General features: G+C 30.7%; 2 protein-coding genes and 1 pseudogene across 3 annotated transcripts; 1 reads left to right on the top strand and 2 right to left on the bottom strand.

The window, feature by feature from the left end:
• LOC140056126 (tRNA-queuosine alpha-mannosyltransferase-like) overlaps positions 1 to 11,489 on the top strand; it is a 28,352-nt pseudogene extending 16,863 nt beyond the window's left edge.
• On the bottom strand, positions 1,342 to 9,396 carry LOC140056135 (fibrinogen-like protein A). Of its 2 annotated transcripts, none has more exons than XM_072101399.1 (4): positions 9,030 to 9,396; positions 5,930 to 6,067; positions 4,648 to 4,909; positions 1,342 to 2,018 (listed from the first exon to the last, which is right to left on the bottom strand). In XM_072101399.1, the coding sequence occupies exons 1-4, from the start codon at positions 9,318 to 9,320 to the stop codon at positions 1,771 to 1,773; spliced, it is 939 nt and encodes a 312-aa protein (XP_071957500.1). In that variant the 5' UTR covers positions 9,321 to 9,396; the 3' UTR covers positions 1,342 to 1,770. The 2 variants fall into 2 exon arrangements, with proteins under 2 accessions (XP_071957500.1, XP_071957510.1); XM_072101409.1 differs by lacking the exon at positions 9,030 to 9,396 and adding an exon at positions 6,328 to 6,353 and having other exon boundaries at positions 5,930 to 6,069.
• A 622-nt stretch (positions 11,490 to 12,111) lies between the features above and the next one.
• LOC140041091 (uncharacterized) lies at positions 12,112 to 15,292 on the bottom strand. Its single transcript, XM_072087481.1, has 3 exons — positions 13,382 to 15,292; positions 12,656 to 13,141; positions 12,112 to 12,189 (listed from the first exon to the last, which is right to left on the bottom strand). Exons 1-3 carry the CDS (start codon positions 15,290 to 15,292, stop codon positions 12,112 to 12,114), a joined length of 2,475 nt encoding a protein of 824 aa, XP_071943582.1.
• Between the last annotated feature and the right edge of the window lie 806 nt (positions 15,293 to 16,098).

Below are 16,098 nucleotides of genomic sequence, written 5' to 3' on the forward strand. Positions count from 1 at the left end.
TTAATGTAACATAATAGTTATCGACTTTGACCAAAAATTGAATTGAAAAAAAATGTATTTATCTGAAAAAAACTGTAATTTAAAGCAAAAAATGGCCAAATTGGCTGCCAGCCAGTGGGTTTTTGGTTGAATTTAACCATTTATTTAATCAATTTGTAGGTGAAAACATTTTTTTTTCTATATGGAACTGATTAACTTTTTTAAAACCACAAAATAACATATTCAAAGTCTGATTTAATTAACCTTTTTTTTCATGTTTTTGGGGGACAATACATCTTTAATAGGTCAAACCCCTTTATGTTTTTTTTTGTTTTAGCTGAAAGTGATTTTTTACACTAATACATTCAAAGCTTTAGATTTAGATCTTAAATTTTGTTTGGTACTTTCACTTTACCTTGGAAAATACATCAACATTCATCTTGTGTTTGCTTATGTCACTAATTTCTTAGATCAAAACCAATATAATAAGATATATGTAGCTACATGTACATTTTTATTTCATTTTTAATCAATTCAAAACAAGATTCAATTTAAAAACTTTAGCAAACACCATTACAAATACTCCTAAAACTACTAGAATATAATTAATTAGAATATCATTAATTAAAATATAGGAAATACTGATTTATGATTAGATATCAATTTGATTTTATTAATTAAAAAGCAATAATAATAATTCAATTCAATTCAAATTCAATTACTTTCACCTTTACCTTGGAAAATACATAAACATTCATCTTGTGTTTGCTTATGTCACTAATTTCTATAAAAACCAATATAATAAGATATATAATATGTAGGCCTACATTCATTGTAAGTTTTTTTTTCATTTCAAAACGAGATTCAATTTAAGAACTTCAGCAAATATTAGATTAAAACACTACTAATTATTAATGAAAATATAGGAAATACTGATTTATGATTAGATATCAATTTGTTATTATTATATTAAAACAATAATAATGTTACTATTATGTATGTATTAGCATAGTTTTAAATAATAAAATAAGATTTTTTTACAGAATGAATTGATTAAATTATTTGGTATTACTATAATATTTAAAAATGATTAATAATAAAACATCCATTGTTACTAACTAATAAAAAATTCCCAAAAAAATAAATTACAGTTGATATGACAATATATTTTATTATTGATGTTATAAAATGTGGATTATTATAATAAATAATCATTTAATGATAAGGCAAAATTTTACTTAATAATTAGTAGTTTATTTTTTAATTAATTTATATCCAATATTACTTTGCAAAATTCCAAAATAAAAGATTGAATGAATGAATTATAAAGAATATAACCATTTAACACCAGATACCCTTTTAATTAAATTAGTAAAACTAAAATAAATACCAATATTATGATTTACTAAAGATTATAACACATCCAAGTCAGTAGTATCTTTTATTAATAATGGAATTTGATATTACTATGTAGTATTATATATGGGCATATATTTTTAACAATTCTGACAATACTATAATTATTATTTAATAAATTATCGTAATCATAAACTTATGTACTGTATGTGATTAAATTAAGACACTGTATATTCAAATTAATTTTATTTCGTCATTATGTTATTAAACCAAGGTTTTATTATTCATTTAAAATAATTAATATAACACAAAAAGTATAATAACCAAACATGATTTTTGATCTCACTGCATCTTTAATAAAATCAATATTTTTCCATTTTTTATATTTATGAGCCAAATTAAAGTCAAATTACTAAAGTTATAATTAAAATTTTCTTATGGTGCTCTTTTAACCATCATCACTGTCTTCTTGAGACTGTTGTATTTATGGAAATGATACCAGATGATGCCTGACCAATCAGCTGTACCTGGTGTAAGGTAAAGCCCATTCAGGTTTGATGGACCATAACAGCTATAGTACCACCAACCACCTTTGCGTATCTCAGCACAGTTACCACTGTGCTTATCATTGTTTCTGTCTTTGGTTGTAAATTGTTGACCATTGTGGAATGCCAAAGAATCACCTAAACAAACAAAACATATCATCTTTAGTTTACTGGATACATGCAGTTTTTTTAATACAATTGTTTTATTTAAACATGTAAAAAATTAATATATGCTATGTAAAATGATGCATACCTAATGAGTGTTTTAATTAATTTATGTTTTTTTGAGATTCACATCCTGTTTTAGGGGATTTTTTATTTGTTTAAAATCAAAAAACTTTTAAAAAATAGTGTTCTTGTATTTTTTTATTCTATAAATTATACAATATGGTTGATTTATTTTACTATATTATAATTATAATTTGTTGCTCATTCAATGTTTGCTTATTATTTTACTTGTTTTCCTTTTAATGTATATGAACCATATTAATTCATATAATAATATTTATTCGATCATCAATGTAAAAATAACCAGGAATGAGAATAGGCTAAAGCCCAAACAGATTCTGCACTCACTCCATACAACATAAACAGTTAAGATAAAACCATATACAAGAAAAATACAAATAAACTATACTATATTACATACAACATGAAATTATGAAAATATGATAAAATTGACATTAATAAAACATTAATATTATTTTTATATTTTAACTGAAATATACTTTCAATACAAATGTACTGATTTAAAAAAAACAATGGAAGCGAAAACTAATTTCCAAAGTGTTTAGTAACTACAACATTTAAAATAATAACATTTTTAAATGTTAAATTGAAATGTTGTTGTTAAATGTTGGAGCTAATCCATTGAACATTTTGATATCATTTTTAGAATTGTTAGTTTGATTAATTAATTTTAGTTGGTTGTGTATATAGTAGCTTTTCTTTAATATTGGTCCAATTTCTTTCAGATTTGATATCATGTTGCCTTTTTATCTTTGGGTAGCATATTGTTAAGTTTAACCTAAATCAATTTCAAATTTCTGTTTTTCTTTTTCTATATTTTTCACATAATACATGATTTGTAAATAAAACAAGGCCATACATGGCTGCGGTCACGTGCTCAAATTTGAGTTAGTGTTTACCGACCAACCGAGTGAGCTGTAGAGTCGCGTTTGCACATGACTAAAAATTAATTAATTATTAAACACAACTGTTTTTATAGCTTATATTATTATACAGTACCAAAGGAAAACTTCATTATACCTGACCTACCGTAGTCAGTGCAGTGAACATTTCCGAACTTGATTTAATACTATTAGAACATTTTTTCCTCATTTTCTATTTCATTTGTGGTAAGTGTTCCATTTTTAATCATTTCGTTGGCAAGCTAACATCTTTTGTATCTCAAATCTATCTAAAATATGGTGTAGTACTTTAAAATTAAATTGGAACATTGGCCATGTATGAGTCATTATGTCCCAGTCAATATTCCAGTGACTATTTATAAATGCTGGTACATAACTAGATGCAACATGGGATTCTTGTGATGAAGACATATAAATGTGTGAACATTAAGGTATGCTAAATTTACTGTTCTGTAAGCTTGTTTAAACCGTTTAATCCCATTCAATGTTCTTATCATCTATATATAAATTTACGTAAGGGCAAAATTCGGTAAATCGCGCGTTATTTCTAGAATGTTTTCTCGATGGTAGATAAAGTTTATTCGTACTTTCGGTACTGATTTTAACCACCTGATGTAACCCTGTTTACTAATTAAATTGAGTTCGATAATTAGTTATTGACAATTAAAACGAATTTAGGTTCAACTATTTGCCCCAAATAGGGGTGTTTTTCGATCGTGGTATACACTGTCTAATGGATGTCCATCTTGAAAAATACCCGCAGACAATATTACGAGAATGCTTCGCATTTTCCTATCTCCTCCTACGATAATTGTTTTTAATGACTGAAAACCGGTTGAACAGTTCGAGTACAGCATCAAAATGTTGAAGACAGGCCGATTTTCTTTAAAAAATAGGCCTACTATTTTGATAGATTTAATATATGTTTATACAAGTGTATTGATTTGTGATGAATGGAACATTCCAATCTCTGTTCCACAAGTGTCTATTCCGTCAGGCGTCGTAAAGGCAAGTACTGTATACTCATAACAGAAACTTGATCCATTTTTTTTTTCAATATGTGCTGTAGAGGTTGGATATAGATTGTTTTTAAATGGAATGAGCTAGCGTTTTCAGTCGCTGTATTTTATGTACAAATCTTTATTATTGCAGTTAAACCACCCACATCATCACCCTTTCCTCACTGGCATGAGCGTTGTAAAGCCAGTAGAGGATAGGCCTACGGTGCATCACATGCCCTAAACGCAGAACAACTTTGGTGGGTAGGGTAGGAACCGACTTAAAGTATGAATTTGGCTCTAAGAAACAATTGAAAACCATTAGGCCTACTAATTAAGTTGAGTTAGATAATTTACTATTTATGATTTGCCCCGAATAGAGGGGGTTTTCGAACGAGCGTACCATCTAGTTTAAACTCAATTATAGGTAGTCATAATTGGTTTGAAAATTCAGTTTTTAATACTCTTAAAGTGATAAATGCAACAACAACAAAAGTGCACAGTGTGTATTTTTAATGCAAGGTACAAAGGTGAGGCCTATAAAGAAAAATAATACTTTTAATTCTTTGTTTACTTGAAATGTGTTTTTTAGTGTAAAAATTGATTGAATGTACTAACCTGCCGTTCCTGTGTATCCACTGATTTTCAAAGCATAGTTAGAGTCCTCAGTATCAACACGAAAGTGAGAATATCTTGCAAACTTCATGTCATCCAAGTGGTCAGTCATCTCTATTAGAAGCTCAAAACTGCCATCAGCTGTTAAACGGTTGATTTGTTCATTACCAAGCCAGAACTCTGTGTTCACATTTCCAAAACCCTCTTTGTATTCTGCCCAATTACGGTAGAAATCAACTGATCCATCTTGTCTTCTCTGTATCACCTGATAATGAAAGGATAGTAATCTATACTCTACAGTCTTACTAAAACAGTGATGTCAAGCCCATCAACTTGAGTAAATAGAAGTAAATGAATTAAGAATCTGACCAGTAATATTACGATTAAGGTACATCAATATTTTACAATTTTATTTTGATGTTCCTCATTTTCTACAATTTGATTACACTCATTTTACAATAATTATGCAAGTTTTTGAACATTTAGTGTGATTGTTCTTTTGTTGTGACCTCCAGACAACACTTCAACAAATCGCTCTGCGTGTGCGCAGGTATAGTTATGTGTGGGTCGAGAACCCTATTTCTGAAAAGTAACGTTAGTAAAAAATGTGGAAGAATCATTAATTTCTGTTGAACAAAATGATAAATCTAAAGTTATGTTTTTAATAAAGCCAAATACTGTATTATTAGGAATTGTTCATTGCAATAAGCTATTTATCCATATGCAAGTTTTAAACATTCCTAAACAACTGTTCGCTTAACTGTGTAAATGAGTAGAATGTTGATGTCATTCGTTAAAGTCTACATGCTCGTACAAAAGCTCCTTATTTCATTCATGCCATCATCTGTAAGTCAACATCGCCCTCTATCTATTTTCAAGATGTAAGGAGTGCAGAGTGCGACGTCATATGTGAATGGAATCCCCTTTCCGTTTATTAATTATGAGAGATGCTTGTACAATGGCTTGAATATCGTAAATTTGAAAGTCCTTGTACTTCTGGAACGGATTCTATCTGAAATCATACCATTGTTCTCTATTAATTGTTTTGCTGGTGTCTCTATGGCTGGCAGTTCTTACGGTAACGTATTGTGATGTGTGTTTTAATAATGAATTAGTAAGCTGTGGCAATGATGTTAGATTTACCTTTGATATCTTTAAATAAATTGTAAGTGTCTTTCAAGGATACAAGCAAAATTCAATTTTTTCAAGTAATAAGCTAGTGTGTTATAATGATGTTGGATTTGCTCCTTCAGATATCTTTACATAAATTGTTGCCTATACTTACTGTCCATCCTGCATCATGCCTCATGTCACAGTACACAGTAAACTCTGGTCTTCCATCACATGTATGGTGTATCACATATTCACCACTCACAGCAGAAGGATTATTTTGTAAAATCGTACTACAATCCCTCATAAAACACTCTAAAATTACAAAGTTTGAAGATCACATATTAGATATAACATTGAAATAAGCCTATACATTGAGTGAAACGTCCATTTTGTTATAAGATTAATTTTATAGTAGGTAAATACAAGTGAAAGTACTTTAAGAATATTAAAGAGAACATTTACTATAGGCAAATTCAACAGCAACAGTCACGACCAGCAGCCAATCACTAATAATAAATGTGAACCTCCATATAAGAAATAAATTTATTTAATAATAAATTGTATACTTACTCATTTTGGAATCAGTGGCCCGGACATGAAGAAAAATGAAATATAAAATAATTAACATACAGTAATGACAGTATATAGATATAGAATGCAGCTATTACAGTAATTTAATAATTACAAACTAGTTTTCTTGGTGAGAGAGAGAGAGAGGAACAGCATTTTACAGTAGTTGAAATAGTGAACTTCCCATGGAGAGTGACCACATGATAATGTAGGTGCATCACATTGGCCAATTAGTGTAGATATGCTAGTTTGAAGTCACAACCAAAAACATTATTTTTGATCATACGTCCACTGCACAGTCACGCATCATGCATGCGTAGAAATGTATTCTGATCGAGAATTGTTGGTTGGTTGGGTTTGGAAATAAAATAAAAAGATATTAAACATCTCACCATGACAGTAAATCAAGAACTAAATAAAGTTTCTTCTTTCAAATAATTTTTTCTTTTGGATGATCCAAAAGAATAAAATATTTGAATACTACAGTATCCAGAGATCCAGATGAACCTTTTTACTAAAGTTTCTTCTTTGCTCAAATCTAATATTACATATCACTCAATATACTTATACCATGTGTAGTAGACAACACATAATATTCAAATTATGATTGACAATATTGCTTTTTCACAGGTTTCCCATTCAAAATTATTTGGGCGTAATTATAGATGAAACACTAACATATGGGGCATTCCAAAGTATTTTTGTAATATGGACGTGACATTTTTGAGAATATAATTAGCCATATTTTAGAAATAAAAAAGAATACATAACATATATGGCCATGAATGTTAATTATGAAAGTCAAACAAATTTATAAGACTGTACAAAAAAATTATTAAAATTCTATGCGTCACAGACAGGCAATGTACATGACTTTTAAGAAGGTTTAGGTATTGTAATATTTCTCCTCATTTAAAAGAAATCTTAAAATTTATTTTGTATTATGATGTTGCCAGATAGTTGTTTTAGATATAACTGAATGTTAATTAACTCCAAATTTATTAATAAATATGATTTATATGTTGTTACAGACGGGATTTTTCCAACGTCGTGGACAGAACACTTTTGTCCAGGTTAAAAAAATTGTATAATTTTGATATTTACAAAAATAAAATTACATCAGTTTATTCTTTTATTACAAATCAAAATATTATTCAACCTTTGAAACACTGTTGAAAGTTTAGGTCAAGTGAAAATATTAAAATTCATAAAATAATATAAAATATTATTTATAAAATTAATTATTCAAAGAGTTATAAAGAGAAGCAATAATTGTTAAATTCATTTGTTTAATTCATTTATTTTAAAAAACATCATTAATTTAAAAGTTAGGTTTCGTATAAACAAATCTTCAAGCTATTAACACATTTAAGGCGATTCTTTAAAAATTGACGTTGGCATTTGACGTCTGAATTTCTTAGTGGATCCAAGTTGCACCTGAAATTTTCTTCTATCCTTGCTTGAATTTAATATTATTTCTATTTAGTATCTGATTTATAAAGGTTTATGGTTGCAAATTCACAAAGAATGAAATCTACAAAGTGAAAAAAAATACAAGTTTAAATCTATTGCAATTTAATATCCTTAAGAACAGTTGAAAATTAAGTTTTGAAAATACAGATTTTGCAATCATTACTTCAATAAACACTAAATGAGGAAAAAACCCAACCAAAATTTCTCAGAAGTGACAATTATAATTTTTTAAATGAAAATTATGTATGAATATGAAATTAATAAACAAATAATTGTAATAAAATATTTGATTATGAATAAACCCCCTTTTCTTGAAGTGCCCTTTCAAACTAGACTAGGCATAGCCGATATGACAATTTCTTGGCTATTCTGTATAGCCAGCAGGCAAATTGTACTTTTCTTACTACTAAGTCCTAGGAAAATTTGTCTAGTTTATAAATATTAGTATGTTAAAATATTAAAAATAGAAATATATTAATAACATTTAAATTTTGTCTTAACTAAAAGAAGACACATAGATTGTATTTACCTATGTATACAGTACCAGTAATAAATGTAATCTTTATGTTAAATTTACTTCAAATGATTTATATACAATTAAAAAGAAATATCATATCTATACACGTAACCATACATATGAGGTATCAAAGTGACTGCAATTGAACCTTTTTTTAAACTATAACATTTAAAAAATCCCCACCTGCACCTTTTTCCTGTCCTTGTTGTTTTTAATGAACTACAATATGGGTTACAGGTAAACAAGCTTTGCTCTTATGGTCATCCATACTAGCATTTGTTTTTTTATCCCTCATGATATTTAAATGGTAAAATAAATTTATACTTGACTCTCTTTTTTATATTGATAGAGATATTTTTTTATTTTATATATGGATTTAATTTATATTTGGATTTAAGTGATTCTTCATAATATTTTTGTTTATTACTTTTATATACTAAATAAATTTTGGGGAGGTCCAACCATGTTTACATTACTTCACTCTGTAAATTTAATTGCTATGGCGTTGCTTAATCTGTATACAATTTGTTTTAAATTCTAGCTATCAATTTAAAACAGAACCCGAGATACAATAGATCACCAAAGTAAGAAAACACCTTCAGGAGCCAAAACAATTCCTACTAATAGGCGTTTCCCCGAAACCAAGTTTTGTTGAATACACTACATAAGTTGTTCATTCCATCAGTACACTAAATCAGAAAATTTAACTCACCCTTTCGATGTAACAAAACTCTGGCTTTTGAATTACGTTGTTTTCAACTGATGCTTCTTCCAGTATTTGCTTACTGATTTGACAAACACGATCTTTCTGGTTATAGTTGACCGACAAGCAATCAGATTTGTGGGAACATTCCAGCAAACAATTTACACGGCTTATATTCTTCAACTCGTAACTCCAACCCTCAAGAGCCTGTCCCTGGATAACTGTATAGAATGAATTGGTCGAAAGAACGACAATAGGCAGGAGATTAAGAACGACAACCAAAGTTGCAAACGTATGCATTGCAACGTTTTGGAAATACGTATTGACAAAATAAACTGTATGATGTGCCTTCAAATGCAACTTGTCGTACACCTTATTTGTGGTAACAAGGAACTACTGTACGTTTTCATCTTCTGATGTGCGTATTATAGATGTTCCATCCAAGTATAATACAATAGAACTTTGTCTGCACCAATCAAAAACGTGTTAGTAATAATACTGTAACTATGTATGAACAAATTTCTAATAGCCTATCAAATCGAACCATCAAATTCATGGAGTTTTTGAATTATATATTAATATAAATTGAAATTACTATGTAGCTGGATTATAACATTCTATGATCAATGTTCTGTTGTTTTTTTTAACAAATTCAGTGTTTTGGTTCAAGTATCTCTATTTTTAAATCTTATTATGCCTCGAAGTCTAATTTAATTTATTTTCATTATTTAAAACACCTTCTCTGCATGTAGAATAATAGAAGCTGCATTATTGTAAATTTAGTATCGTGTTTGTTGACAGTTGACATAAATTAATTTTCCATATGTTGTTTTCACATTGCTACTAGGACATTACTTTTTAGTAATTGTTGTTGATGCAACGATATATAATAAACAACTACTAATATAATGTAAAATAGCTGTATAATTTATTTCCAAGTGAATAATATATTAAGATTCCAATCGATGAACAATAGATAAGATTGCAACAAGCTAGTAATGATGCGTAGCAGATATTAGGATGAATGTGTTTAAACTTTAGAAGCATGTGATTTAATAGTTTCACTAGTCACATTCTATTATGACCAATATGAATTAAGAATGTCATTGGTGTGCTTGCCTTATGCATAAGGAGTGACCACATTCTTTCATGTAGACTAGTGGACTGTGGTTAATTAATATTTATTGCTTTACTAAGAAAAGTTGGTAACTATCTAATGAAAAAAACAAAACAAATTAAGTTAAGGAACAAACTGTACATATATCTTAGGGAGATGAATCTGCGTGCCAGACTTAGTAATTCTGACAGGGTCAGTAGCAATGCTCGTAATGTTATATGCTTATTTTGAATCGGCATTTATATATTATATATGCCATCTAGAACACTCTGTCAGAGATACAGATTAAATTTTTATATTATATAAGCTTATGTTTTGCGGCGTGCATGAGGTAGAAACATGAGCAAGAATACTTGCCACCCGTTTGATAATCATTTTTGAAATGGTGCATGTGAGTGCACATGCTGCTGACCACTTGCTGTCTTCACATCTAAATGACCTGATTGTGACGTAGTAAAATGGTTCGTGAATTACTAAACGCAGCATTCAGTATTTGCAAAGAAATTGGTTTAAACACAAATTTTTCATAAAAATGTGCCATTCTATAATGGCTTAAATGAATAAAGGAGAAATAAAAGGTGCCCAAGCTCAAACAGATTATCGGACTTGCAGTTTAGGAGGAGATACAGGAACAAACTTTGGCTTAGTGCTATTATAATATGATGATCAACGAACAAAACATCTTAAACAGTCCCTTTGCTCAAGATTACATATCCAACCTTTCCAGAACTTGGAACCATCCCTTACCTTCATATCACTTTCAACACCCACCAAAAATCATTTCCGTACCCCTGTGTTGAACTATAGTATATATTTGAATAGCTTTAAAAAAAAAGTGACCAATAAAGAAATCTGATGTAATAATAAAACTAGCGTTAAATTTGTCTGTTATAAGACAACATTTAATGTACCCTATCTAGTGAGTTTACTGGTGCAATTATTAAATAAAGAAATTAAATTTAATTTTGTTCTTTATTGTTCTTTTAGGCTTGAAGCTGTTCATTGTGGGTGTCTTCCTTTGTGTCCTAACCAGCTGGTTTATCCTGAAATATTTCCTAGTAAGTTTAGAGTTCTCAACTTGCTTTAATTGATTTCAGTAGTTTGGATACAAAAATTCTGTAGTAATTACAAAATAGTTGTCATGTTTGTTTCAGAGCATGTACAGAATGATATTCAGAAAGACCATCACACTGTGATTGTGTTTTGACAAATTGTAATCAAGAAATAAAATGGAAATCCAGAACAAGGGCTTTTCGTGGATTGTGGGTCGATGATTAGTCCATCATAATTTTGTGTTTTATTTTGGGTTTCTCATAATTTTAAGCCAAATCATAATTTTGCCTAGTATGTATTGCCATAGCATTTATCTCCATTTTCATACAAAAATTACATGGCAGCACTGAAATAAGTAATTAAATATTCCAATATTGAATTACCTTGACTCTTGGAATCTATTTTATTTTATATAACACCTAAATAAATTCCTGTCATTTGATTGGACGATTGTGGGTCACATGGCGTGCAATAGTACGCACTATTAAACGATCGTTTAATAGTACTTTTTGAAACATTTTTGTGTACGAAAAAAAAAACGTCTCGCGGATGAAAAAAAATCTAGTACACAAATTATCCTATGATATGGCTCTGTACTGTGAAATACAACAGCGCCACCTGTCGTCTGGTCTCAGTTTCATTTGTAAACACCACCGCGAGATATGCAACAGCAGCAGATATTTGTGTACGATTTATTTATTTATTTATTCATTTCCCAACCAACAGTGAGCTCATGGTTCACCACTTACAGGAGGGAACACAGACAAACACGTACATATACAAACAAACATTAAACTAAACTACTAACAATGTTACGAAACTTACGGAAATTATTACTAAAAATATCTAACTCAGGGTTTCTTAAAGTAAAAGAATTGTAAGTTTGACTTAATCTACTAATAAAACCATTTTTTAAAACATTTACTCTACTAAAAGGAATATGAAAAGTAGTATTTCTTCTAAGACGACGACTAGGGACTCTAAGATAAAAATTGCTAACTAAGTTACAGTCAAATAAAGAATTAATACATTTATACAAAAAAACAAGATCAAAAAAGGTTCTACGAGACTCAGAAGATCGGACATGGAAATGAAAGTCAGGATTCTGGTTGTGGCTGATGTAGCGTAAAAAACGGTTATGCAGACGCTGAATGCGCGTAGACTGAGTTTCCGAAATAGAATTAAAAATAACAGAACAGAAGTTGAGAATGGGATGGATAATTGAATAATAAAGGTGGATTTTGGTTTGCCTGTCAAAATGTTTACAATTACGCCACATCAGCCCAAGCAGTCTATTGCACTTGCCAACAAGATAATCAATATGAAAGGAAAAACAAAGGGAACTATCAATAAAAACACCAAGATCTTTTTGCGATTGCACCCTATTAATGGGATTGTCATTAATTAAATAATTATAAAATAAAATGTTCTTTTTCAAAGTAATAGTTAAAATATTGCACTTTACTGGATTGAGGGACATTCCCCATAAAGCAGCCCAATAACAAAGCTTGTCCAAATCCACCTGAAGCCTGTCAGCATCCTCAACACTACCAATAATTCTGTATAGCTTAACATCATCAGCAAACATAAGACATCTGGAGTGGGTGAAGAGTTTTGGGATATCATTGACAAAAAGATTGAAAAGGAGAGGACCAAGAATCGATCCCTGAGGGACACCGGACTGAATAGGAAGCCATTCAGAGGATATACCCTCAATGACCACTCTCTGGAACCTACCATTAAGATAACTACGAAACCAGGAGATAAAATCATTATGAAAACCAAAACGTTGTAATTTTAATAAGAGTAAATTATGAGGAACAAGATCAAACGCCTTAGAAAAGTCAGTGTAAATAATATCACATTGCTTCCTGTCATCAATGGCTTCGTAAACTGTGGTCAACAGGGTGGCAAGGTTTGTTTCACATGACCTACCAGTTACAAAGCCATGCTGACAGGAAGCAATGGCAGGAGAAACATGAGTCGAAATATGGTTAAAAACAATTTTTTCAAACAATTTAGAAATGGTAGGCAACAGAGAGATAGGTCTATAGTTAGAAATCAATTTCTTGGTCCCCCCCTTATGAATAGGAACAATATTGGAACGTTTCCAAACGGAAGGAAATTTACCGGTTTGAAGAGATTTATTAAAGAGGAAAGAAATGGGAATAGAAAGAGGACGAGAACAAACTTTAAGAACATGGTTACTGAGATTATCACATCCAGATGCCTTATGAGTCTGAATGGATGACAGTAACGAGTTAACAATTTCAGATTGAATTATTGGAGCATTGAGAATGCCGACAGAAGCCTCAGGCAGACGTTGGTGTTCATCAGTCACAGAAGGTCCAGATCTAAAAACTGAATGAAAATAACTGTTAAATAAAGCAGCCTTATCATTAGTTGTCTCCGCGACCTTGTGCCCATGCGACATAACCGACGGATAAGAAGACGATTTAGTTTTGGTCTTTATCCACGACCAGAAGCGTTTGGGATTTGCCTTAAGATTCCCAGAGAGTGATTGCATATAACTTTTATATTTAAGTTTCATAAGGACTTTAAATTCTTTTCTGGCAACGGAAAAAGCATGTTTTGATTCATGTGTATTAAGTCGTTTAGAAATACGAAAACATTTCTCTTTGTTTTTAAGAGCGACTCTAACTTCATTATCAAACCATGGCGGCATTTTTCTTTTAGGTCTAACAATAGGCACAAGATCACGGAGAGCAGCATCAACTAAATCATAAAAAAGAGAAACACTATCGTTAATATCATTGCACATATGGATTAAATCAAAAGGTATAACATTAAAAGCATTCAAAAGATCATCATTATTTACAGCCTTGAAACAATATAGTTGTCTTGAATCCCTAGAAAAGTGTTTTTGAATAGAAATTTTAAGAACAAATGAAATTGAAGAATGATCAGATTCAAAAATATTCTGACCAGCAGAAATATCCGAGATTAAATCAATTGAATTATTACACAAAATTAAATCTAAAACATTATTATTGCACGTTGGATTGACATTGCACTGAAACAAATTATGTCCATTAATAAAACAGTCAATAAAAAGTTCACCCAATGAGTTAGCAGGTGCAGTTCCATATCCATCATTGGTCCACGTGATTTCAGAAAGATTCAGATCTCCGATAAGAACAATATGATGCCTTGAATACATGGCTGATGCATCTTCAACTGATTGCGCTAGTTGCAACATGACATCTCTTCCGCTGTTGGGTGGCCTGTAAATAACAGCAACCAGCACTCGTTTTGTCTTGCTTAGCTTAATTTCAACCCAGAGGATTTCAATATTTGGTTTCTCAAGGTGCTCCAGACGTCGAGACTTATACTGATTAGAAGCTAGGAAAAGAACACCACCACCTCTTCTGCCATCGTTCCTGTCCCTTCTATGAATTGTAAAACCATCACAGTAAAGTTCGGAGTCAAGAACCGTTGAATTTAGCCAAGTCTCGGTAAATGCAACAAAGTCGAAGGTATTATTAATGAGGTGCACATTTAGTTCAGAATGATATGTGTCCATCTTGTTTTTAAGGCTTCTTATATTTTGGTAATAAAATGTTGGATTATTACTGTTATTACTTGTGTTTGTGTTATCTCTAGCCCTGTCCTTGTTTTCCTCTGCGGGGCCTGGATTTTGTTCAATATCACCGCATAAGGAAAGTTCCGGCTGAAAACTTGATGAACAATAATAACTTGAATAGTAAGGAACCCTAGCTCCACTGTATTTAATAGCATGTTTTCGTTTACCTTTAGGCTTTGTTAGATAGGCAAATGCTAAAATAGACCACCTAGGCCTAGTAAACAAGGTACTGAACTGAGCCCATTGCCTTAGTCGATCCAGGGCTACAGTGCACTCCACACCATGCGAGCACTCGCAACATAATGCAGAAGTTGAGCCTAGCAAATGGTCCAAATTTGCGTCCAAAGTATAACATATTTGTATAGAGGTATTGCACTGAAAACTAAACTGTGGGTTGCAGGTCCTACTTAAATTCGATAGACAAGGTTTAATAACACCAATAGTTGATGCAAAACACAAAAAGAGACAAATAGCAGTAAAGCTACGTTGAGCAGCCATCATTCATTACAGCACTTTAATATATTTGGACATTATGTACTAATTTCATTCAAAAAGGCATTTAAATTAGCTTTAGATCGTTTTTAGGATTTTGATTAATTAATGGGGACATCCCTACAAGACGTGGAATTGTTGGAAAAACCATAATTAGCTTAGATAAGTTCCAATTGTCTGTCGAAGTTTTGCCTTTCAGCCAAGCTAGTACTACTAGGCTACTAGGGTAGCCTAGGCCATGCTAGTATTAGGCTAGGCCTAGCCTAGGCGTTTTAGCCTTGCTAGGCCTAGGATTGTTTGGTCGTTTGTTGACATAATTAACACAAAAGTAGGTGTGTTTACGAAATCCATATAAATATAACATTTAATATAAAATTATTAAAAACCAAATGTTACTGTTTTTAATCAATGTGTGTGAATGAAATGTAGTAAGCTTTGGTTAGGGCTACCTTTTATTTGATTCAAATAACTAGAATTTATTTAGATGTTATATAAAACAAATAATGAATGTTTTGTATTCGTGTAATGGTACAAATAATGGCACTTGGTGAATGATGAAAGGTTATATCAACTCGGCGTTGCCTCGTTGATATAACCTTTCATCATTCACCTCGTGCCATTATTTGTACCATTACACTCATAAACATTCATTATTTGTATAATATTTTATGGTGATGCTATTATATGACATCAAATGTAAACATTAAAGTAGTATTGTTCTTTATCGAATTACCGCTTTCAATCTTTATTACATTATATAGTATTATATGGTGACGCTATTAAATAACATGAATTTAAACATATTGTAACGT

This window comes from Antedon mediterranea, chromosome 1 (genome assembly GCF_964355755.1).
Source record: "Antedon mediterranea chromosome 1, ecAntMedi1.1, whole genome shotgun sequence".
Classification (NCBI taxonomy): domain Eukaryota; kingdom Metazoa; phylum Echinodermata; class Crinoidea; order Comatulida; family Antedonidae; genus Antedon; species Antedon mediterranea.

Coding starts and splice junctions, on each gene's coding strand:
- LOC140056135 (XM_072101399.1), bottom strand. CDS start 9,320: ATGCATACGTTTGCAACTTTGGTTGTCGTTCTTAATCTCCTGCCTATT. Junction 6,068..9,029: donor AGTTTTGTTACATCGAAAGG/GTGAGTTAAATT, acceptor GTAATTTTAGAG/TGTTTTATGAGGGATTGTAG. Junction 4,910..5,929: donor GGCATGATGCAGGATGGACA/GTAAGTATAGGC, acceptor TTTCATTATCAG/GTGATACAGAGAAGACAAGA.
- LOC140041091 (XM_072087481.1), bottom strand. CDS start 15,292: ATGGCTGCTCAACGTAGCTTTACTGCTATTTGTCTCTTTTTGTGTTTT. Junction 13,142..13,381: donor TCAGTAACCATGTTCTTAAA/GTTTGTTCTCGT, acceptor GCTTCCTGTCAG/CATGGCTTTGTAACTGGTAG. Junction 12,190..12,655: donor GGGGAATGTCCCTCAATCCA/GTAAAGTGCAAT, acceptor ACTGTAACTTAG/TTAGCAATTTTTATCTTAGA.